Source organism: Peromyscus eremicus, chromosome 4, assembly GCF_949786415.1.
Source record: "Peromyscus eremicus chromosome 4, PerEre_H2_v1, whole genome shotgun sequence".
NCBI lineage: Eukaryota > Metazoa > Chordata > Mammalia > Rodentia > Cricetidae > Peromyscus > Peromyscus eremicus.
In genome coordinates this window covers 48,425,545-48,439,649 of record NC_081419.1, presented here as the reverse complement: position 1 = coordinate 48,439,649, position 14,105 = coordinate 48,425,545, and the positions used below count along the sequence as shown (strand labels likewise).

At 45.5% G+C, this 14,105-nt stretch overlaps 1 protein-coding gene across 1 annotated transcript in view; it reads right to left on the bottom strand.

The window, feature by feature from the left end:
• The window catches only part of Myo3b (myosin IIIB), a 293,027-nt gene that overhangs the window by 215,288 nt on the left and 63,634 nt on the right, over positions 1–14,105 (bottom strand). Inside the window, exons 10-11 of the mRNA XM_059260661.1 lie at positions 10,892–10,903; positions 3,903–4,058 (exon numbers count right to left, since the gene is read on the bottom strand). Of these exons, the coding sequence (XP_059116644.1) occupies positions 3,903–4,058; positions 10,892–10,903 (168 nt within the window). The remainder of the gene's footprint in view (positions 1–3,902; positions 4,059–10,891; positions 10,904–14,105) is intronic.

Below are 14,105 nucleotides of genomic sequence, written 5' to 3'. Positions count from 1 at the left end.
TGATGAATGGATAGGATAGACACTCAAGAGCATGCATGGGAGCAAGGCTAGGCGTCATGGGAGGTTGGTCACAATGCAGCAGAAAGTGAACCGTGCATGGAGAAGGGCTTGAGTTGTGAGGCCCATCTTAGCTCTTGTGGATCTAGGCAGCAGCTCTTCTGCATGCAGCAGCTTTATGGAAAGCCAGAGCTGGATGGGATCCTCTACATAGGCACCCAGATCCATATCTAGATTTAGCTTTAGACCTGGTCTCCATCGTCCTGTAGCGACACCTATGTAGAAGCAGTATTATACTATTGAGACTGGTCAATATGTATCTCCAGTCTTGCCCCTACTCCATTCTATTGTCTACTATCAGAACAATCTAGAACATATACCTGCCTGGAACTCTTCAGTGGCTCCCTTAGCTAAGGCACAAGTCTGAGGTCCTTGGACTTATGGGCCTGATCTCCCCTTACTTTCTCCCTCCCTCCTAGCCTACACGAAGCTCCAAGGCTGCCGGATAATCACAGGATTCCCTGTTCTCCAGCCCAGGAGCCCTTGCCACTCTCCACTCTTTGCCCCCTCTCCCAATATCTTCCTTCCTGTCTAGCTTCTCTTTGACCTTCAGGATCCTGTTCAAGGTCCATCATCCTACCAGTTATAACTTCCAAACAAGGCAGAGGAAACAAGAACGATAGAGCCGAGACGATAAACACCCACTCATTTTTCTGCAATGGTAGCCGTGTGGCTGGCGGGATGTGTGAAACCATCCGCTCGACCAGGTTTACATCCTAGCTCAGCCACTTCCTGGAGAAACTCCTTGGTTTTTCTCTCTGATGTCTTCTCTCCAGGCATCCCAAGCCCAGATTGGCCTAGATGCTCTTTCCCAGGGATGGGGTGGGGGACTGTGGGGGTTTCTTTCTCCTGATACTTCGGCTCCTATCTCAGTGGTGATCAGCCTTCCTAATGCTGCAATCTTCTAGTTCAGCTCCTCATGCGGTGGTGACTCCCCCATAAAGTTATTTTCGTTGCTTCTTCATAACCATAATTAAGCTACTGTTATGAATCGTAATGTAAATGTTTTTGGAGATAGAGGTTTGCCAAGGGGGTCATGACCCACAGGTTGAGAACCACTGTTTTATCTGATTCTTGTCTGTGTGGCACAAAGACAGTTAGCACTTTATCGGAACCAGATCTGCTCTGCCTTTGTAGTTCCTCTGCTCAGCTTAGGGCCTGACACCTACACACGTAAATGTCTCTACAAAGAATAAATGAATAAATTTGATTCTGAGTAAGAGATAGAAATCAGTATTTTTCATCTTTAGTGCTGTCTTACTATTTATTTTCATGATCTTCTCTGATAAGTTCAAGAGATGGATTTTCACAGATGAAGGGCAAGAGAAAGGCGGTTGTACTGGCTAGGTTTATGTCAACTGGACACAAGCTAGAATCATCTGAGAGGAGGGAACCTCAACTGAGAAGATGCTTCCATAGGACTGGACTGTAGGCAAGTATGGAGGGCATTTTCTCAGTTAGTAACCTATGGGAGGGCCCAGCCTGATGTGAATGGTGCCCACCCCTGCGGTGGTGGTTTTGGGTGCTATGAGGAAGCAGACTGAGCAAGCCATGAGGAGCAATCCAGTCAGCAGCACTCCTCCATGGCCTCTGCATCAGCTCCTGCCTCCAGGTTCCTGCCCTGTTTGAATTCCTGCCTTTAGTGCCTCTGATGATGAACAGGGATAATGAGGAATAAGTAAAACAAACCCTTTCCTCCCCAAGTTGCCTTGGGTAGTAGTGTTTCATCAGAGCAATAAAAATCCTGACTAGGACTGCAGTGTTATGAGGAAGTGGAGGACCCCAAACAGACTATGCACAGATTTTTTTTTCTATAACCAACATTTATAGACATTTAACACTGTAGCTAGAACCATCTTAACCTTTTATGTGTAGATTCAATCCACCGACAAAATAATCCCCTTTCTGTAGAAGGAACTTCAGAAGAAGAAAAAGTTGAAGAACGTTTCCAGTCAGCCTCTGAGCTCCTGCCCAAATCTGGTAGAGCTGGCGGTTTTAATCACCGGCTTGTCCTGCCTGCTGTGTGAACATCATTGCAGAGAAATAAGGGGGCTATTTTCTCAGTCATCCCGCTCTCACCTCTGTTAGCCTTTTTTCCTCCACCTTTACTGAAAACCCACAGCTTTAGAGAGATTGGTTCGCCAGCAGTAAATGACAGCGGAGAGCTTTTCCTGGTGGGTTCAGAAAACATCTATACAGTCAGCACCTTAGCCAGTTGCTAAGGGTCATGGCAGAGTGAGTGTCAATTACTCAGTGTTCCCTTTGGAATTCACTTCCCTACCTCCCAAGGAAGGGGCTGTGCAACGTTCTGATACGTATTTGTGAGGCTGTATCTTTTTAAACGGATGTTCAAAGGAACACAAACTCCAGAGGAATGAAACTGGAGATTACAAAGACTGAAAAGCCTTTGCCACCTACCAGGCTTCTGACATCAAAAGACTTGGCAAAGAGAAAGAGAAATTAGAGCAAGGGCCTGAGCATGCACGGAATCACTATTTTCCGATGGGGTGAAAGTGTTTAAAATGAGAATGCAGAACTGGACAGGCAAGATCAGGCAGTAGTACCGTGCTTGGTAAGTCTGAGAGCCATAGTAGAAGCCATCGGGTAAGAAGCTGGGTCTGACCTCAACACTTAAAGGCTGGCTTTCCTTGGGCTTGGTTCACGGGTGTTTGTATTTTGTCTTCATTTTGGAGGAGGCTCATGTACAGAAACTAAAAAAAAGGTGGCTTTGGGTTCCCCTGGCCTTAAGCACAAGTTCCTACTGCCCCAAAAGGAACCAAGTCACAAAAATGCCTGCATCTCTCTGCCCTGTCCCTAGCCACAGACACAGAAATGGCCACGGGAGGGGGGAACCCATAAGAAAATGTTTGCTTTGCGTTATCCTAAGCACAAACTTGTGACAACAGAGAAAATCAGCACAACACAGTCACCTTGAAATTCCATCTCTGGCAAGCCTGGCTTTGGCTTTTGGTTTGTAAACAGGTTTCTGCAGAACACAGGGATACCTCCAGAACTGACTTGCGCTGTTTTATTGTCTTTACATCTGCTACTTTGAATGTTCTTTTAATAATACTGGACTGGTGCTTATCTCCTTTCTGACCAGATATAAAAAAACCAAGTAATTGCTGGGCAGAGGAGGTTTGTTTGCAATTAAATTTTTTTTTCTTAAAGAGAAATTCTGCCACCCTCTGGACAGAAATCAAAGATCTGTTTCATAGAGATACACACAGACTAGAGTTTTAAAGACTTGCTCCCATCCCTAAAAATAAACATTGAAAAAAAATCTGCCCTTTAAGAGTGGGAGCCAGGGGGCATGGATAGAGCCATGTAGAAGGAGTCCTGGTTGCTTTAGATAGCGCAGACAAAATATATTAAAAAGAAAACTAGAATAACCCTACAGATTTTTTAAAGCTAAAGAGAAAATGGGCTCAGAGCCCATCCAAGGAAAAGTCTCTGACGTTTAGCACACTCTTTCCACAGCCTGTTCGTAGTCTGTGTCTGCTCCCGGCTCTCCAATATCCAGGTCCAGACTTCTCACATGATTTCAGCCACGGCTGGTTTGCAGTTACATTTGCATTAAATGTAACTACATTTTTAATGAGTGCTAACTGAACATGAGGACAACGAGATTTCAGCCATTTGAAAAATTAGTCACGGGAATCCAGATAGGCAGTTTTTGAATCCTGCCTACTCATCCACAGGACATGCTTCAAGACACAAATGAAACTCTGAAAAACTGCAAGGATGTGCTTGTTACCAATTAAGATGTGGGGTGAATCAAAGCGCAGCCACACCCTTCTCCTAAATCCCCGGAGGAGGACGCCAGACTGACACCAGAACTGTACCTGGTTTTAGCAACGGGGTTCAGATGCTTCTGGTCTTGGAGCACCTTGGCCAGCTGTTTTTGCAGAAACAAAACCTTGCCTTGAGCTCCTTTAATGAATGGGTGGTCCAGGAGATGGGTCACTGAAGGCCGCTTTTCAAAATCTTTAATAAGACACCTGTTTGCAAAAATCAACAAATAATTCAAACGTGTAGCATTTGACATTCCCTTTCCCTGGTAATATAGGAGAGAGGAAGCTTGATGATACACTTGGTCATTAACCCCACACAGCTCTTTCCTTTGAAATATATACCAGAAAGTGGAAAAATTCTATTAATTGAATTAGTTAAAACACCAGCAATCTACTTTAGATTGTCATAAGTAAATAATAAAAGCTCAATCAATTTTACCTTCTATTTACCATGAAGTATTTAAAACATTGGAAAAACAGACTGCTTAGAAAAATTTCCATCTTATTTTTCATTACAGAAAAGCATTTTCAAGAGAAGGAAGTTTATCTTGGGAGCACATAGGATTAAGATCTATCACTTCAACTAATCTCATAGAGATGTTCTTACTCAGAGGTGTGCTGAGCTTGGGGGCGGGGGTTGTTTAGGAGCTTGTAAGGGAAAGAAGGAACCTGCAAGGAAGAGAAAAGCCCAGCCATTGACTCCTAATGTTTTTAGAGAACAGAGAAGGCCCAGAACAGGAAGTGACTAGCACATAGTTCTGAAGAATTTTGATGGAATTATGCAAAGTGGGAACAAAAAGTCCATTCAAAATGGTAAATACCAGGTTCCATTTAAATACCTCTGCAGCAGACTGGTTAGAACCACATCTGAGGAACGGCTTTATCTTATGGACTCAATGACCTATCTAAAGAAAACAATGACTCAATACCTGTTGCTGTATGCTCTGTGCTAAGATGGTTTTGACACACAGAAATCGCTAGTGAAATGGAATCTGATGAATACCCCTCCAATTACCTTTGTCCTTCTATTCTGAATAGCCGCCTTAAGTCAGAGGAGGAAGTTTCAACATCTTTCCATCTCGAGCTAACACTGGAGACTAGGGATAAATACAGAATGCCCTTCTGCCCACTCAGTGTCACCAACAGCTCTGCTTTTTCCCACAGAGGCGTGCCAGCAGCAACCCAAAGTCCTCACAAGCAGTAAGTAGTTCAGGACCCTCGGAGCATCTTTGACAGAGCATTTAAGCAGAATCCTTCACAGCAATCCCCAGTTGTCAGATTTACATGAGCTTTAAGCTTTGCAATTTTCACTTCAAAACACTTTCCCATCCATCCCTCACCTTCTAGTCCCTAAGGACTCGGTGACTTCCCTGGGTCAGTCCATTTCAGAATGGCACGGGGGCTGTGAGAGCCAGAGCTGGCAGCTGGAAAAGCCAACCACACGCAGAACATCTCCAGAAGGATGCCCACAAGACTATAAATACCACCTCCACCTTGCCAGAGGGAGAAATCAATCATTTGACTTTTATTGGTCCAGGGTGCTTTGTATAGCCTATTATTTTTCCTAGCAACAATACAAAACCAGTGCACATTTCACAAAAGACGGCTCTTGTCTTCTCATGAGCAGTCGCCACTGGATTCCATGTATATTCATGGGTCTGTGTAGTCGACTGTCAAAGGAAAACACATTTGAGTCACTGCTGAGAAAAGAAGGAACTCAAGAGGGCTGTCTGGTTGGCAATACAGGTGATGTTCTTCCCTCCTGGCTTAAGTATGGAACGTAAAAACCCCTAAAATAAAACAGCCATGTGTCTCCTGAGGGCTGATGAAGACAGACCTGGATCCTCAGAATGCAGTAGGATGGTAGTCCAGGATCTACCCAACGGCTCAACAGTTACTGCTCTTGGAGAGAGGACCCAAGTCCTGACTCCAGCACCCATGTCGGGTGGTTCACCACTGCCTGTAACTCCAGCTCCCAGAGATCCAACGCCCTCTTCTGGCCTCATCAGGCAACACACACACACACACACACACACACACACACACACACACACACACACAGATATTTCTTTTGAGGAAGAAAAGAAAAGGTAAAATAGAAGCCTTCCTTCCCAGGTAACTATTACCAATGCTTCACACACAGACACTCATGGGCAAAGCCAAACATGGACTAAGCGACAGCATAAAACAGTTCATGGCACATGAAATGGGCAGTGAGCAGAATGCACCTCCACCTTCCTCCCTGAGACAGATGCTCAGGTGAGGCCATCAGAAGAGGCCTGCAGACAGTTTGGGGGTAGCCTTGGAGAGTCTGTCCCTTGCAGTTAACAGTAGGACATCTGTCCTGTCCCACAATGTTCGCATCTACTCATGAAGCAGGGCTTCCAGCAAGAGACAAGAGCATCTGCTGTCCTGGAGAAGGTCTCGCTTTAGATCCCAGAGTGGGTTCGAGAAGGGCATGGCTAGCGAAGAGAGGGAATCAGGTGAGGGAGATGGCAGCACAGCCATCTAAGAGATGGTGGGCACGACACCCCGGAAGACGATGAGTTAGTCTTCTCAGTAAGACTGGAGTGGGTGGAACACCACGCCACAGCATCCACAGGGAGAAGCTGAGTGTGCCTGGGAAGAATGCTAAACAGTACAGAGACACATCCAGCTGCACAGGGAGCCTTTTTAGGGGAAGGACAAGAAGACCTTGAGAGCATCGCCTTAACTCACAAACAGCCCTGCATACCTTGTTTGCACAGGGGCAAAGCCCAAGTCTGAAAGGGAATTATTATTATATTGACAGACAGAGGCCAAGGCCCTGTCTGCTAGATAACAGGGCATCATCTCATTCCATTTACTCAGCAAACATTTATTACACCGCACCAGAATTAGATGAAATAAACTAATGCATGAACAATTATGATGTTTATCCTCAAGCACCTACAATAAATTTAATTGGAAAGATGGGAGGACCAGAGAACCATAGGAAACGGTAAAATCTGGTGTTTGCTTATGTACTTAGGAAAAAATAAACAACAGAAAAACACTAGGCAAGGCAGTGCATGCCTGTCATCTCAGCACTTGGGAAGAACAGGAAAGAAGATGAGAAGTTCAAGGTCATTTTCAGAACGTTAGTGACTTCCAGGTCAGCCTGGACTCCATGCGATCCTGTCCCAAAAGAACAAAGCAACCAAAAACAGAAATACAGGGTTTCCAAGCCATAAGGATCAAGATTTTCTATTTACGTGGGGGGCGGGCATATGTACATATTCATGTGTGTGTGTGTGTTCTTGTGTGCACATGGGTGTGTGTGCACATGTGTATGGTAGCCAGAAGTCAACCTTATTGCCTTCCACAACTGTTCTCCATCTTATTTTTTGAGATAGGTCTCTCAGTGAACCTGGAGCTCACTGACTGAGTAAACAGGCTGGCCAGTGAAAGCTAGGTATCCATCTTTCTCACCCTGCTGCTGCTCCAACACTGGGTGTTTGCTGTGTGCCCATGCTTATGTGGGTGCTGGGGATTCAAACTTGGGTCCTTGCGTCTTTTGAGGCAGAAACTTTACCAAATGAACCACCTCCTCAAGACTCAATCTTCTTTTCTTTGGGTTTGCTTGCTTGTTTTTCAACAAGAATTCTTTATGTAACCCAAACTGACCTCAAAGCTCTCAATCCTCCTGCCTCGGCTTCTGGACTACAAGGACTACAGGCATGCACCATGATACCTGGCCCAAAGGAGGTGGTAAAATAGAGAAGCCTTCCTTCCCAGATTGAACATGGACTGGCTTTAGGGAAACTAAATCCTAGGTAAAATCTTTCACTGATGTGTTCTTTTAATCTCTTTATTTTATTTTTTCTTTTTTAAAAGTTAGATTTAGATGTGGTTTTTCTGTGATGAGGGACTCAAAGTAAAATATGATAAAATCATATTTATATCCTGAACAATAAGAGACCCTGAATTTACAAGGCCACATTAGACAGTTTGATTATGATAGAAAAACCCACGAGAAGAAAAATAGAGCAAGCTTCAGCCTTGAAGGAAATCCATTCAGTACCTGATTTGAAATTCTAGCACTTTCCATCATATTTTCTTGGCTTAAGATTAATTCTCTGAATTCATTTGTGTTCCCACATTAAACACAGGTTGTTGCTGCTATTTGCAGTAAGCCAAAACAGACAAAAAGCAAGAAGCAATGCTGGGATCTGACACTAGGAAGCCAGGGGTGTGGGGGCCTGAGGGTGTGGGGGTTGTGGGGGACTGGGGGTGGGGGGGGTTAGGGGTTGGGGTATGGAGGGCTGGAGGGTGGGGGATTGGGGTTTGGGGAGCTGGGGTGTGGGGGACTGGGGGTTGGGGGTTGGGGTGTGGGAGTGTGGAGGACTGGGGGTGTGGGGTGTGGTGTGGGGTGTGGGTGATGCCCTGGAGATGCAGCTGCATCATCCCTGTAACCTGACATTTCATGACTGAAACCCCAGATGCCTGTGCAGGGGAGCTATTTACCAAGAATCAAGATTTACCCATAAATAAACCCACTTGATATAGAGCCGCTGAAAAAGCAAATACTAAAAATACTAAAATGAGCTTGAAAGAAAAACACAAAAACCAAACAGGAGGAGAGCAGTCTGCTCCCACACAGTGGGACCACGCTACATCAAAAGCCACGATTTTCATCCATCCTCTCTCATTTCTTTGTCTATATTTTGTCTTTGCTACTGTCTGCTGCCTTCTTAAGGCTTGCTGCTTAGATTGTGTTCCCGTTGGTACAGGACACCCAAATACTGTTGATCCAAGCAAACACTGCCCTGGCCCATGACTCACTTTGCTGCCCAGAGTTTCCTATCATCGTCACACAGAAGCCTGACTGGCAGGAAGAGAAAAATCCTCCGGAGGATATGGTAATTATAGGCTGAGCTGCAGATCCTGTGGTGCTCTGCCTTGGAAGAAAATTTCCATTCTGAAAAACAAGACTGACAAACACAGGCATCTTCCCAAAGTGACTGATGTCTCCAAGAGGCAGTGGGTGGGGGGTGGGGGGAGGGTGACATTGCTTATATGATTTTAACGAACAACCTCCTTTCTGTGTGCTGAAGTATTTAGCCACATTTCATTTCCTAAAACGTATGCACAGGCTTTCAATGATGTGTTGAGGTCTTACTGTTGAGTCTTACCTGGAATTACATGCTAACTTCATGCTTGGGGTGGGGAGGTGAGTCTTGTAAATGAGATCCATGGCTGCAAACTCAGGCAGGCAGCTGTACAGAAAACAGTCTGAGTGGAATGGCTTATATTTGCTAAGTGTAAAAGCTCTGAGAAGGCAGGAGGGGTACTTCAGAGTACTCCCCATCAGAAAGGAGAGGGAGCAATCTCCCTCTGAAGCAAATCTGTAATGAGAACAGAGTCTGTACCATCAAGGAGGTCAGAAGGCCAGATGTGGTGGTTTGAATAGGAATGGCCTCATAAGCTTATATATCTGAATGCTTAGTCATTGGAGAGTGGCACTACTTGAGAAGGATTAGGAGGTATGGCCTTGTTGGAGGAAGTGTGTTACTAGGGGTGGGCTTTGAGATTTCAAAAGCCTAAGCCAGGCCCAGAATGTCTTTCTTACTGCTACCTGAGGATCCAGATGTAGAACTCTCAGCTACTTCTCCAGCACCATGTCTGCCTGCATGCCACCAGGCTTCCCACAATGATGATAATGAACTAATTCCCTGAAACTATAAGCAAGTCCCCAGTTAGAGGCTTTCTCTTATAAGAGTTGCCTTGGCCATGGTGTCTCTTCACAGCAATAGAACACTGACTAAGACAGCAGAGGATTTTGGGCAGTTGCCAACTTTCCTGAGGTCCTGGCTAGGGAGGCAAAGAGGTAGAAAGAGAAACAAGTGAGTCTGAGTGGTAGGCAAAGCTGTTGATACCCACAGACCAAGGTGAGGTCATGGAAGAGAAAAGACAGAACACTGCATTGCCTCAACCCCCAGCCTGAGGTATGAAGAGCTACTCTCTCCTCCTCTACAGATGACCCAAACAAGGTAAAGAAGTGAGGAGAGAAAACATGCAGGGTGGTCTGAAGCCAAACCATCACATCTGCAGTCCACAGGGCAGAATCTGCCTCCAGAGAAAGAATACACACTGTGGTTGGAGACTATCCATTCACAGAAGCAGAGCCCAGGAGTAGAGACCTCCCAAAGGCAGAGCTGTGGCACGTCGACACTTACCACCCCCAGATGTGGCTGGAGTGAAGCCCGCCAATACAGAGACCCCTTCATCTTCCTCTTTCTGATCCCTTGGAGATTTAAATAATTAGAAAAACCCAGACTAAGAGTTGGCTGTGTTCTGAGTTCAGGAGATGTGCTAACAAAAATTTTAGATTCTGAAGCACTGCTAGTGTAAGGATAGTCTGCTCCCTCCCCGACAGGAGAGAATAGGCAGAATCGCTCTGGGGTGGGGGTCGGGAGCAGGTTTCTGAGGAATAACCCAGAAATGTTAAATGAATGGCCACTAACAGCAGGCCAGTCAAGCGACAGGAAGGGGCATGATGAGGGGGAAGCAGAAGTGTGTCCAAGAAAAGGCCACAGAAAAGTTTGCTGAGGGAGGTGGCAGCTTTATTTTGCTGATGGTAGTGCCACCTTCTGTAATGGATGTATTACAAGCGTGCCCTCTGCTGGATATAGTGGCAGACGAGGAAGATCTCAAAAAACATTTATAAATTTATTATTATTATTATTATTATTATTATTATTACTATTACTATTATTATGTGTGTGCATGCATGCAATGCATGCCTTGAAGCATGTGCCACAGTACATGCATGGAGGTCAGAGGACAGCTTTGTGGAGTTGCTCCTCTCTTGAAATATTTATTTGGGTTCCAAGGATTAAACTCAGACTTTCAGGCTCGCCCAGTATCTCTACCCACTGGACTATTTCCCTAACCCAAATGTCTCAATTTTTGTGCCCCAGGACTAAGGGCATTTTGAGGGCAGTAGCTGGTCAGTAGCTGGTGGTCCTTCACTACTACCATGCTTCTTACTGTCTCAGTTGAGTTCCGATGAAAAGCACTTTGCGATGAAACTGACGATTTCCTTCTTGTATGTCTGCAGGTATGTGTGTGTCTATGATGTGCATGTGTATGTACAAATGTACATGCCTGTGCATGCATGTGGGGGCCAGAAGTCAGTGTCAAGTGTCTTACTCAGTCATTGTAAGCTTATTTTTGGGGGACTAGTTATCTCACTTAACCTGGAACTCATCTGTTCAGCTAGGCCTAGAGGTCCTCTTGTCTCCATTTCCCCAGCACTGGGATCACGGGAGTGCACCACTGTGTCCCAAATTTATGTAGCTGCTGAGAATAGGAATTTAAGCCCTCTTGCTTGCACAGCAAGCTCTCACTGTCTGAGCCATCTCATGTGACGGAGACAAGGCATCAAAAATCCCAAGGCACCGGGCCGTGGAGCCCTGGATCCCGGACTTCTCTCTCAGGGGACTATAGCAGCTGTCATCATTACTGTTCAGCACAGCTAAGGTTGCCTCTTGGGTCTCTGCAATGGCAGGGATTGGCTAGAGATCCTTCAGACTTGACCAGAAAATCAGATGTCAACCATGGCTGTCTTGGGAGGTCTTCGCTTAAGGTGAAAATTAAAGAGAGGTTTGCTTAAAGCAGCCCAGGAAGACTAGGAGCACTGGAGAGGTGGTAGCTGACCCCAGAAGTCACGTGGGCCAGAACAAGATCATCCAGGAGCTGCCAAATCTGTGTTTAGAGACACAGCTCTCACCTCAAAGGAAAGAAAACCATGGTTTGTCCTGGAGCCAAATGGGAGTGACCATGGTGCAGGACACAGATTCACGTTTTTCTAAATCCATGTTCCAATGTGGTAATAGTTTCATCAAGCTTTATAATAATAAAACAAAGAAAAATCATAAATCAAGGTGCTGTTCAAATATATTTCGGGAAGTATCATGTAGGTAAGTCACAACGAAGTGGTAGAGGCCATCTTCCTTAGGCCTGAGATTCTATCCAGTGGCATTAGCTTTGGCTTGAGGGCACCTAGTGGTCTACTAAGTTAATGCGTCTCAAAAGGTTTCACTGATGGCCACAGGATGTTAGGTCACACTCAGAAGGAGATGGTAGCTGTTAAAGAACCCAAGACAGCAGGGGTGGTGGCGCACGCCTTTAATCCCCGCACTCGGGAGGCAGAGGCAGGTGGATCTCTGAGTTCAAGACCAGTCTGGTCTACAGACTGAACTGCAGGACAGCCAGACAAGGTAATTTGTAACTGGATCCTAGACCCGCAACATTCCCACCTCTCCACAGTCACTGGTGTACTAATCAATCAGCCTTTCTAGTCAAAGCCTTCTGGGAACATTTGCCCACATCAACACAGCACTTTCTAAATAGTCTGTTGATGCATTTAAATGATGCATTCAATGACAAAACCCATTATTCTCCCGAGCACAGCATATTTTTAAAAACACTGGGGCAATGATAGGCATTAAGTCAGGTACCGAGGACAAATCTAGCACTCGTAGAGCTATGCAGTGATATATAAGTTTTACTTAGGTTCGCTGAGTTCCTGTTTTTATTTCTTTATTGGACACAGGGTTGTTGTGGAGCGTAAGGCAATGGTTACACATTGCTCGTTACATGATAAGCACTCCATAAATGCTGGTTCCTGTGGTCAGCCACTGGACCAAGCAATTGGGGAGGAAGGCGGTCATGGCACACCCGACAAGCAGGAGTGCCACAGATATAGTCTGTAGTCCACTCTGCACTGCTGTGACAATATTTAAAGAAAGCAGATGGAGATGCAAAGAAATTTGTTTCTCACAGTCCTAAAGACTGTTAAATCCAAGATCAAGACACAGGAAGGTTCACATCCATGATGACGAATGTTCTCTGCTTCCAACATGGCTTCCCCAAGGGAAGGATGTGTCATGCTCACATAGCAGAAGGCGATTCACTCATGGGAGAGGAGCCCTCATGACCTGATGCCCCCTAAGAGGCCCTACATCTCCACATGACCACATTTGCAGCACCTGAGTTCTGGAGGAGACCATTGCACCATAACACTAGCTTTTCTTTGTTGTTAAGGTCTGCTGTCTCCTTAATTACCCACCTAACTAAACTGGGTCCAGTATTGTACAAATCTAACTTGAGGAGTTCAGTCAGATGGGTAATTAATCCATGGCTTTCCATGTGATTCCTACTATTGAGGACAAATTTTCTGTTTGATAGGAGATGTCCTTAAGCAGAATTTGTGGTATTTGGGGGAGAGGGGACATTTGGGGTCTGTCAATTCAGCAAAAGAAAAACCCTTGGTGTTTTTAAGTTCTAGCTTTTGGGTACTCTTGTTTTTGAATGTCTGGGTCATTTCTTTGATTTCAAAATCAATTTCCATTTTGACAAACAGTCACGGTCGGCTTCTTAGCACAGGCTTCCGTGCCCGGGGACATCTGCATTGTTTTCTTTCTCTTGGTCCTGCTGGCCACCCTGCCTTGACTTCAATCCATAATTCTCATTTGTATGCGTTTTACCTCTGAGGGCAAGGAATAGATAACACTTAGGCAGTCCCTGAGACAACTGAACAACCAGCTCCACCCCAATGGCAAGCACTTGCCTAGGAACACTCAGGACTGGGGCGGGGGTTTCCATGAGAAACTTATGTATCTGGGGTAACACCAACTCACACACATGAGTAGCCAAAGGGCTAGGTGAGACCGACGTCATGGTTCCTTCATAAACATGCATGCACGTTTACCATGAAAGGCATTACACCAAGTGCTGAGGACAGAGGTGTCTAGGGTCAGACATCTGCTTTCGTGGGATGTGGAAACAAGCGGCAGAATAGATGAGTTAGCAATGGTAGTTCAAGTCTAGGGCCTGTCATAACCCCGAAGAACTAAACAGCTCTAGCTGTGAGGACAATTGTTTCACATGACAGGTGACGTTCTTAAAGGACACAGTGGACACAGGGAGGAAGTGCAAGGGAGAGACAGTCAGATGCAGGGCTCAGGAGTCCCCTGTGGAGGCCCAGGGGTATCTGTGCTTTAGGAAACAGACTGACAACATGGTAGAGAATCAGTTGGTGAGAATGGGGCTCTCTTTAGGAAGGACATAGTTTGGACGGAGGATGCAGGAGGAGAAAGATGATGGTTGTTGCTATGGAGCGTGAGGACCGGTTGACAATGTAGAAGCAGCCACTAGTGGACTTTTAAGCAAACTTCAATTTGACAGCAGGACCAGCAGCTAGATCTCTGTGAACATAAAAATCTATCT